At 49.8% G+C, this 10,948-nt stretch overlaps 2 protein-coding genes across 8 annotated transcripts in view; one reads left to right on the forward strand and one right to left on the reverse strand.

The window, feature by feature from the left end:
* Positions 1-10,948, reverse strand: part of LOC137849107 (ATPase family AAA domain-containing protein 2-like) — a 66,672-nt gene that overhangs the window by 8,317 nt on the left and 47,407 nt on the right. The gene's annotated exons all lie outside the window — the stretch shown is intronic.
* LOC137849106 (olfactory receptor 10H1-like) lies at positions 5,323-6,927 on the forward strand. The gene has a single exon (XM_068668583.1). The coding sequence runs from the start codon at positions 5,405-5,407 to the stop codon at positions 6,392-6,394; it is 990 nt and encodes a 329-aa protein (XP_068524684.1). The 5' UTR covers positions 5,323-5,404; the 3' UTR covers positions 6,395-6,927.

Below are 10,948 nucleotides of genomic sequence, written 5' to 3' on the forward strand. Positions count from 1 at the left end.
TTTTGGCACCGTTTCCCGCAGTTTTGTCCTCAAAAAAAGGGGCTGTTCTCGGCTGGGACTTCTTAATTGGGTTAAAAACCGGATTACGGATGTTGGGACCCCAGATTACGGATGTTGGGACCCCGGATTATGGATGTTAGGACCCCATATTACGGATTTTAGGACCCCCGGATATTGGGTATTAGGACCCCCAGTTATGGGTATTAGGACCCCCGGATTATGGATGTTGGGACCCCTGGATTATGGACATTAGGACCCCCGGATTATGGATGTTAGGACCCCATATTATGGATTTTAGGACCTCCAGATTATGGATATTAGGACCGCAGATTATGAATGTTATGAACCCCCGGATTTTGGATATTAGGACCCCTGGATTATGGATATCAGGACCCCTGGATTATGGATATCAGGACCCCTGGATTACGGATATTAGGATTGGGATGGGCTGCCCAGGGGGGTGGCGGAGTCCCCATCCCGTGTCCTCGTGTCCCTATTTTTTGGGGGTTTGGGTGGGTTTCGTGCCCCGTTTCATTTTTTTTTGTGGGTCTAGAATCAGAACACGCAGCAAATAGGAGGTGGAGTGGAGAATGGCAGGCAGGGTGCCACAACCCCGGCAGGTACCTGGGAACTTCGGGTGGCCTTTGGTGGGGTGCTTTACAAAGGGCACTGTGAAAATCAGGCACCAGCACCAGCAACTTGAGTCCATGTTCGGGCAGAAAAAAAAAAAAGAAAGGATTGCATAAGGAAGACGCACCTGCAAAAATGATTCAAGCTAGAGGTGGTGAAGGAACAGCATTTCACCCACACAGCAAGAACCCAACAGCTTGCAGAAGGAAAAACTTCTCCTTTCTGTTCATCAAAATCAAACCAGCCAAGTGCTTCCCTTGTTTAATGTCTTCCTGCACCGAGTCCTAGTTAAGGGTTTCCATAATGCGGTTGCAGAATGGCTCCTCAGATAATTTTGCATCTGCAGGGGCTGCTCAGGGACCCCTCCTGGTCCTTGGCACGTGGGTGCCACGCAGCTTCATGCTGGCTGCGACACAGATTTCTTGCTGTCCCTGGCTGGCACCAGCATTACAGCACCTTCCACCACGGGCCTTGAGGAAGGCCATCAGAGGCATCTCAGCCACCAAGAAGGTGGTCAGGAAGGTGCTGCCTTGGCCGGTCCCTTCTGGGGTCCCATTTGCAGCCGTAGGCAGCCCTGAGGCCATGGGGGATCCCGTAAGCTGTCGTGATCCTTCCCTCCACTGAGCAGCAGAGGACAAAACAAAGCCCTGACCCAGAGAACCCCACTGGTATGGAGCCGACTTTTATCCCTGGTGGTTCCATGGGCTGTAGGATTTCTAATCGTAATTTCCTTCTGTCACTGAAACTGAGAGAAAACAAACACCAAGTATGAAAGGCAAGGGGCTATGGGGGACAAGGTTTTGACTCCAAATGCAGGGGCACGTGGTTTCTAACCATAAAGTAAGGTGAGAGGCAGACACCCCCAGCTGCAGACAGCTAATGGGAATGTCAGTTCTCTGGTCCAGAGACTCAGCTGTTGGATGCTGCTTCTCAGCAAGGTATTTAATGCCATTTCATCCACAGAATTGCAGAATCCTAAAGGACCCTAAAGATAATTTAACTCCAACCCCCCTGCCACAGACAGGGACATCTCCCATTCGATCAGGCTGCCCAAAGTCCCACCCAGCCTGGCCTTGAACACCTCCAGGGATGGGGCATCCACAGCTTCTCTGGCAACCTGGTCCAGTGCCATCTACCAGACTAACTTCTTACCAGGGGAATAAGCAAACAGTCCTAAGCAAATAAATGAATCAATAAAATCTTTTATAGAGCAAATCATTCCCGAATCAAGATTTAAGCGTTACCCATTTGTAAATGTGACAAAATCTTGCAATGCTTCTGTACTGAGCCTGTCTGGGAAGGACTTCTTTGTCTTCACAGCGGCTTCTATGGTGCTGTGTGTCCTTCTTCTTCCACTTTTCCTTTGCTTAATAATTTTTATCTCAACGCACAACTTTGGTTGCTTTCCTTCTCTCCTCAGTGCCACGGGATGTGGTTGTGTGGTGCTTAGCTGCCTACTGGGGCTAACCAACAGCGTCACAGTCCAGTGTTGCTCTTGCTGACCCAGCCGGAGGCTGCTCAGGAAGAACCGCTTGCTCCCTGCATGCTGCGATGATAAATATTTCCCCAGCTCTTTGTATCACCCCTAAAAAAGACTGGCACCCCACATGTGCATTTGGCATGCTTGTTCCCATTATATATTTTTGACAGAGGAAGATATTTGCAGAGGGACTGTCCATGAGCAGTGGCCCAGATCTTGTTCTACGCTGCTGTCCCTTCTTTGGGGAATCCATTTCTTGTGGTTCCAGGGGAAGGACTGGAGCTCAGCCCAGCTCCTACAGCTCCCTCTCAGCTCTGTCCTGCAGGTTTGGGCAGTGGGGGGGGGTTCACAGAGCAATGCTGTCATTTGTCCATGAAGTCTACGGTAAAGGTGGCGTAGTGATGAATGCACCTTCCAAGGACCACTCGCTGGAATGGAGCTGGTCTTAACGAGATAGGATTTAGTAGCTTAGTGGGTAGTATTGGTGATAGGAAGACGGTTGGACTAGGTGATCTTGATCTTGAAAGGTTGTCCTTTCCAACCCTATGTTTCTACGATTCTACGATTCTGTGACAACCTTGGAGAAGTTGTCAGGATGTCCTATTCCTAGCAAGGCACTGGATAACTAAACCCAGTCCCAGAGAGCTTGAGTAGATATTCTCGCCGATACTGGAGGTATTTGTGATCACAGAATCACAGAATCACAGAATTTCTAGGTTGGAAGAGACCTCAAGATTGTTGAGTCCAACCTCTGACCTAACGCTAACAGTCCCCACTAAACCATATCAATATCCCTAAGCTCTACAAATCTGGCTAATATTCCTCCCTGGGTAACATGCTGATTGCCATGGCATTCTCCCTGTCCAGAGGCTTGTTCTGTGCACATGGTCTGTTTATGAGCTGGTCGCCCACACGCCCTACACAGTCAGCACAGGGACATGAGGTCCTCCGCATCCTACCCTGCTGTGGAACGAAGGGAGGTGTGCCCATGGTCCCCTGCCGAGGCCTTCCCACCTGTCTGAGGACCTGGGGATCTAGCCCAGGTGGAGATACTTCCAGGCAAGACTTCTGGAGTTAGGTGCGCTGAATCCTAACCTTATGGCAGGAGAGGGAAACTGAAGAGGCCTGATTCGCCTGCCCATCCATGGATTTCCACTGTAGTACTGAGTCGCCCAGACAAACAGCTGTGAGAACCCCCCCTTGTGATTTGGGTCTCTTGTTGCGTTTTTCAGAAGTAGTCCTAAAACGAAGTATTAAATGACCTCAGACACAAGGAGTGGCCCTGTGCCACCCCAGAGAGACCCGGGCCTTGCAGGCAGAGTGCCTGGTCCTCTGTGTGATGAGGGGTTGGGGAGACGGCAAGAGATGGGGGACGGCACCTCCGAGCTGGGCTATTTGAGCACAGTCCTGTGCTTCTTTCTGAGGAGAGCTCCAGACCCTCTTCCCATGCAGATGTTTAACTGCTGCTTAAAAATCCAGGGCTGCACAGCACTGACCTCTGTTTGGCTACGTGTTGGGATTCCTGACAACGTGGCCTCCTGTGGGATGCTTCCCCTCAGGAGGCACGAAGGAGGGAGCCGAGTCTCCACCTCCCCAGCCTGTTTCTTCAAGCCCCAGTGCCAGGCTTGCAGTGGGGAAGAGGGACAGGGGCTGAGCTCCTACTCCTCCCTCCATTCCTGCACCAAGAGAGAAGGAGATCTGCAGCCCCCGCTGCCAGCCTGGCACCTGCGCTGCCTGCAGGTAAGAGCCAAGCAGAATCCTGCCCTGGATAACGGTGCTCAATCCACCGGGGGTGCCCACAAGCTAAGACCCTCTGTAAAGCCATGATTGTGGCTGAGCACAGAGAGAAGGGGCACACGGGGTCATCACGGGGCTGACAGGCTGCAGTGTGGTGCAGGGCATCCGTCCTTCCTGGGAGAGTGAGTGCTCATCACCTCCTCATCGGTGTGCAAGGGAGATGCTTGCCTGGGCAGGCGGCAGAGTCCTGCTGAAGGTCAGTGAACACCTCTTCCTCCTGCAGCCGGCGGGTCAAAAGCAGCAGGAGGAGACATTGACTTGGAGGAAGTTTTAAAGGTGTTTTCCTCACCCTTTCTTGCTGCGTCTTGTCTGATCCGGGATTGCACTGACTTGTGGTTAACGACGCATTAAAAACTCAAGCAGTGCAAAATGTCCAGCGAACGGGACAGAGCTGGGAGCTGACAGTGCAGGTGCGGTCCTGTGTTAAAGCCTGGGTCAGACCTTGTTTGAAGAAGCCAGGGTAATATCCCACTGTTCTCACTGAGATCAAGACCACCCCACACATGCCATCCCTGTTAGGGGGGCACCTTGAAACAACACAGCTCTAGGAAGGTATCCCTACAGTTCCAAGGCCATCACATCAAATGGCATCTCCCCCAATTTCCAGCACCACCAATGTCTCTAGGCATCCCCGGAGCTGCACCTCCTGGAGCACGAGCACCCCTGGAGCAGTACGGGTCACACCCTCTGAAGGTAAAAGACTGATGTGATCAGACATCGCAAGAAATGTCTGTCCCCATCTAGGAGAAAAAGACACATACGTGAATGGTGGACATCCAGAGGCAGGTGAGACAAGTTTCCCCTTAAGATACAGCTCGGTTGACTCTCCTAGAGTCCTGTGGGAGTGCTGAACATGCTGCTCTTCCCTTAACCATGCCCAGATCTGCTAATGAGATGAAAGACGCTTTCATTACAGCTCAGGATAAATCAGGCGACTACCCTTGTCCTCTCCATCAAGACCCATGGTTAGCTACAAGTGGGTGCAGATCCTAGGAGAGAACAAGGTCAAAACATCTCGGGAGAGAGCGGGAGGGAGGGTGAGCTGTCTGCCTGAGGTGTCTGCAGGTAGGTTCATCCCTCTCAGTCCATGCAAAGCCCTTGGAGCTGCAGCCCATGGTGGCCAGGGTTCAATTCTGCTCCTCCCTGGATGAATGCCAGTAAGAAATCCTCACTTCTCCCTTGTGTGCAGTGTGCCCTAAGCCTGCTGAGGAACTAATGCCACTTCTGTTCTCTTCTTTCTTTTCCAGCTGCAATCAGTGCTGCTGCACACCAATAGGCCAGTGTACTCCTTTAGCTAATGCAGCACAACCCTTGAAGGCAAGCAGCAGTGGAGAACAAAAAGGCATGCTGTGCTTGGCATAGGACTGAGAGTGCAGAGAGAAATTCAGCCTTAAAAGGGGAATGCTCAAAATCTTCACCACTGCCGTCCTCACACCAAGATACAGCTGCTGCTGTTAAAATATTGCTCTTCTTGTGCTCTTCTCAGACAAAGCACAAATGAGAAGGGAGAATCAAACCGTTCCAACAGGGTTTGCTTTTATTGGGTTTTCCTACTTTCCTAAACTCCAGGCTGTGCTGTTTGTGCTGTTTCTCCTCATGCACGTGGTGACCCTAGTTGGAAATATTATGATAATGTTTGTTATCAGGCTGAATCAGCAGCTGCACATGCCCATGTATTTTTTCCTAAGTGCTCTGTCCTTCTCAGAAATCTGTTATACCTTCTCCATCATCCCAAAGATGCTGTCCGGATTAGTGCTGGGAACTAGAACCATTTCTTTCCTGGGCTGCGCTGCACAGATGCATTTCTCCTTCATGTTTGGATTCACGCACTCTTTCCTCCTGACGGTGATGGGATATGACCGGTACGTGGCGATCTGTCAGCCCTTGCATTACAGCACCGTGATGACCTCCCGAGCCTGTACCCAGCTGGTGGCTGCCTCATGGGCAGGGGGTGGTCTCCTGGGGCTGCTGGTGACCAGCGCTGTGTTCCAGTTACCGTTCTGCCAGTCCCACCGCATTGACCACTTCTTCTGCCATGTGCCCCCCATACTCCAGCTGGCTTGTGCTGGTGGCGAGGTGGTTGGCACTGTAGTTGGCATCTTTTGCATTACTGCCTTGTTGGGATGCTTTCTGTTCATCCGTCTCTCCTACGCCTTTATCCTTGGCTGGATCCTGCAGATGCCATCAGCCAAGGGGAGGCACAAAGCTTTCTCCGCCTGTGCCTCCCACATCACCGTAGTGGTGGTGCACTATGGCTGTGCCTCTGTCATCTATTTGAAACACCAGTCACCCTGTGCTGCAGGAGCTAGTGTTCTGATTGATGTGTCTTACACTGTCTTCACCCCCTTCCTGAGCCCCATCATTTTTAGTCTGCGAAACAAAGATATAAAAAATGCCTTTTGGAAATCTCTGAAGAAAAACTTCATCATCAGGAATGCAAATATTTGTCCAGGATCTAGTTTCAGTTACAGGAGTGATTATTGCTAATTTTTATTTATTTATTTTTCCTTTGGTAGTTCCTTGCTGCTTTCGAAAGAATAGCCATACTTTTTTTTCCAGGCAAATGATTCATTCCTGCAGATGTGACACCTTTTGCACTCACTGGGCATCACAGGCTGCACTGCAAGGCTTGGCTGGAGCACCTAGGTGTAACTTTTAATGCTGAAAATTCAGCGTCATGCAGAAGCAAGAGTGGACAAAGCTCTCAACACTCCCAGAGGAGACACGAGCCACTTCTTGAGGAGCAGCAGGTGACTGTCTGAGACCTGGTGCAGTAGGCTCTTGTCCCCACCATAGGCACTCTGACTGATCCTCTAAGTATGACTTTGTCTCTTCTGGTGCTGACTGTGAAGCTGGCCTGAGAAGGCTTTGGACTGATTCCCTTTTGTCTTGTTCAGCTTTTGACAATTTGCAAACTCATAAGTGCTCGCTTGAAGACAAACACGTTTTACTATTCTGCTGTTTTGAAAAACTCACTTCTCTAAGGAATTTAGATGTGGATTTAAAAAGGTAGTTTTAGAGTATAAGGATTTTGTTTGAGATAAAAATATTTATATATTTATTTATTTCTCCAGGTATTTGCACTCCTGTTTATGCAAAAACAATCAACCATTTAAGCAGTTTTCCTACATCTGGATAGGTGCAAAATCATAAAATACCTCGTTTTTTCTGAACACTGATTTTCAGGCATAATTTCTCCCCCCATGACATACGTGTAATTTCAGCAGGACTATGTTCTCTCCCAGGGCTACAGACACAAGACAGGGAGATCTCTGAATCCACTTGCTTTAATTAATAGCTTTGTAATAAGTAATTAACCTACCAGTGCTCTTCTGTACTCAGAGTGAAAAATGAAGGAAGTGTTACTCAGTAGTAGCACATTTGTGCATGATTGTTACTGCAAGTGAGAGGACACCACTTGAATGTGCTTTCAACAGAACTAAGGAAAAAAACAAACAAACAAACAAACAAACAAATACTGGGTAAAAGTCATTGTACTTTGCACAGACCAGTAGATATATTTGTTGGCCCAGCCATAGCTTGAGGAACAGGCAGACTTCCAGGGTCTAACATCCAGGATATGAAACACTACACTGATTTCATAGGGACCAAGACAATGATGTACAAAAAGAAATGCACAGAAAGATGTCAGGAAGGTTGTGTGGGGTTGTTGTCTCCCCATTTCATCCCATCAGTGCACAGGAACCCTTGGTGAGACAGATCTCAGAAGGGAAGGATAAGAAAGAGAGAAAAACCCATCAAAGTAGCCTGACACCGACAGGCAGTGAGCATAGTCAGGAGAAGAGGAGCTTTGGACAGGGGTGTGCCAGTGCTGCCCTGGAAAATTCAGCCTGCTTTGTGCAAATCTGACAGGACTCTGTTTAAAAAGAAAGTCCAGGAGCCTGCTGAGCTCAGATCTGAAGGATAGGTCTGCCCTTGGCCTTTTGGACAGGTGGACAGGGGCTGGAGCATGGGGAGGTAGGAGTAGGGCTCTGGCCATGTTGGCACGTTCCACTTTGTGCCTGGCTGATTGCATGCCAGAGCTTGGCCATGTCACTGCTTATAGCTGGCTTTAAAACGTCAAGCTCAGCAGAACCACCTGAAGAACCCCCTGAGAAACAGACATTACCAGCTAGAGTTCCCATTGCACCAGGCCTCTGCTGGAGCAGCCACCAGTGCCCCTGTGCTGCTTGTGCCTGTGCTTCCCAGCAGAGATGAAAGGTGATTCAGACGGAAATATTTATCCTTTACATCCATAGAAATAAACGTGGCATAGCACATGTTGGTAGTTTTTGTTGTAGTTTGATTTTTTATTTCTTTGTTATTTGTTTTTTAAACAGCTTTCTACTTTGGTTTCTGCCTGCACAGAAATCCAGTGCAAGGCACAGGTTGGTCAATCTAGCTCTAAACAGGCACCGACTGTCTTTGTATTGCATTTTATATGGACTTTAGGACTATAAAACTCACATCCTCCCTTCTTAACACTGGCATTGCTGCAAAGGGCAGACACTGATGGCAGTGGTGGGCACTCAGACACACATCTCATTTACCCTTGGGACCAAACAGCTACAGCTTGGCCCTGGGAGAGATCTGCCCTCGAAGCAGGGACCAAGATGCTGTCCTTGTTTCTGGTACTGTCCTTTTCCTGTAACATCGAATTTCATATCCATCTCATAGTCCATTTCCTACTTCATCAAGTAAAGTTTCATCCTAATTTTGAGATTTGCTTTAATTCACTATAATTATTGTGGAAGGTGCTGTTCTGGACATACCTTAGCATTTGGCCTTCTGTTTCTCTGGCCACCTACAACCATTTTCTTGCTTATGGATGCCTATTTACAGCTTCCTGAAAATGGAAATTTTCCTGGTCTTTGCATGGTGATATGCCAATCACAAGGCATTCTATGATTGTTTTCTGAAATTCTTTCACCAAAGAAAAGCCTGGACTTCAGAAAGACCTTTCACACTGTTCCCCTATCAAATTCAAAAGAGAAATGTGGCTATACTGGAACAAGCCCCATGTAGGGCCACCAAGGTGATTGAGGAACTGGAGCACCTCTCCTATGAGGAGGAGAGGCTGAGGGAGTGGGGGCTGCTCAGACTGGAGAAAAGGAGGCTCCTATCAATGTCCTTAAATACCTGAAGAGAGTGCAGAGAACACAGATTCCAGGCTCTTTTCATTGGTGCCCAGTGCCTGGAGAAGAGGCACTGGGCACAAACTGCAACAAAAGAGGTTCTGTCTATATGTCAGGAAGTGCTTCTGTGCTGTGTGGGTAGTGGAGTACTGCAACAGGTTACCCAGAGAGGTGCTGGAGTCTCCTCCTGGGAGATCTTCAAAAGCCGTGCGGACATGGTCCGGGGAAACCTGCTCTAGGTGCTGGTGCTAGAGCAGCAGGGTTGGACCAGATGACCTCCAGAGGTCCCTTCCAACCTCAACCATTCCGTGGCTCTGTCATTCTGTGAAAACAGATGAGGAAGCTGCCTCCTTTTAACACTTGCAAGATCCAGTGGGGTAGGTGGTCTCTGATGTGGCAGCAGATTCCCCTGTGTTATTTACAGCCATTTGCATGGGCATCTCAGTATTCTCGGGGAGGAAGGAGAGACTGTCCAGCATGAAGAGGCAGAGCAAAACATCAGATAAAACCTTTAGACTTCTGCCACCCACGTCTTTTATGTCCCATGCTCAAATCTTATTGAGCGACTAACATACCTTCTTGGGTGGAAAGGACTTCTCACCCAAGACCACAGCCTCAAAAGCCAACTTCTGTCCCACACGGGAGCATGTCAAGGACTCGCTGTCCTCCAGGTGCTGCTGTGGAAGTAGGAAGGGCACTGCAGAAGGGGAGCTACCCTCCATATTTAGAGGGATGTACCAGAGGACCTGCTTCTGTGCGTTATCCTGCCTCTTATCCATGTCAGGGCTGTTCCAGTCTTCACTAACACTTCTCTAATCTGGATTCCGCATAATGAAATACAGCAGTGAAAAGGTCTCTGTTTCTTTACCTTAGACTCTTCCTGCATCTTCCTCGCCCCAGCATGGACACATTTGTACCTACAACTCGTCCTGCTCGGGCAGAGCTTTAGAGGCATTTGCTTTGGGCTGCAAGGAGGCACCAGGAGGCTGGGTGTCTGTCACTATCTGCCCATGTGTGCAGTGACTGTAAGGTCACTTCTGTCCCTGCAGAAGATAGGGCAGCAGCAGGAACATGTCACAGAAAGGGACTGAGAGGTCACTTCTGTCTGTAGGTGGCAGGTCACCCTTGACTTAGAGCTGGGATCGGTACTTTTCGGCTGACATCTGCCAGTGGCCCTGGTAGGCCAGCAAAAGGCACCTGGCTGGCATGCTGACTGTGGGATCCCCTCTGCCTACATACCCAGGAGGACCCATGCAGAAAGAAGGCCCACATATGGGTTGTCCTGTCCCTTCTGCTTGAGTCCATGACTGGACAGCAGCAGGCCCATGGCTTGGAAGATGCTGGTGCGGTGACTTCTGTCTGGTTGGCTGACAGGCCGCAAGGAGCCTGATGGATTGGGATGCCTACTTTAGGAGGGGGTTCCACCCTGATGGAGCTTTCTTTTGTAGTAGAAAAGAGTAGGAGAGAAAAAACTGCCACAAAGTGCACTTTGGAATGTTGGTGCTGGCCACGAGGAGGAAGAACTGTCCCTCAGAGTGTTGTGCTGCGTTGCCAGAGGTCACCCAAAGAGCGTCTGTGATCAGAGCATGGCTTTGTGTGAGAAGGAGCAGCTGGGGAGGGTTGATGAGACACTGGTGAAATGATGGAAATGCTGGGATGAGAGCAAGGTGGTGAACAGAGACGGGTGTCTACAGTCCTCAAAGAAATAGGTGAAAGTCATCAAAGTCAACAAAGTGCTCTGCCGGGCACTGCCCAGCCCAGCCCGGCCCCTGCCCACCTCTCCCCACCACCCTGCCCTCTCTCCAGCCCAGCCCAGCCCAGCAGCCCAGGCTGGGCTGGCCCCAGGGCAATGCCCTCCACAGGCTGCTGCAGGGCTCTGGGCACGGCCACCCCAGCCCCAGCCCCT

The sequence above is a fragment of the Anas acuta genome, unplaced genomic scaffold (assembly GCF_963932015.1).
Source record: "Anas acuta unplaced genomic scaffold, bAnaAcu1.1 SCAFFOLD_38, whole genome shotgun sequence".
Classification (NCBI taxonomy): domain Eukaryota; kingdom Metazoa; phylum Chordata; class Aves; order Anseriformes; family Anatidae; genus Anas; species Anas acuta.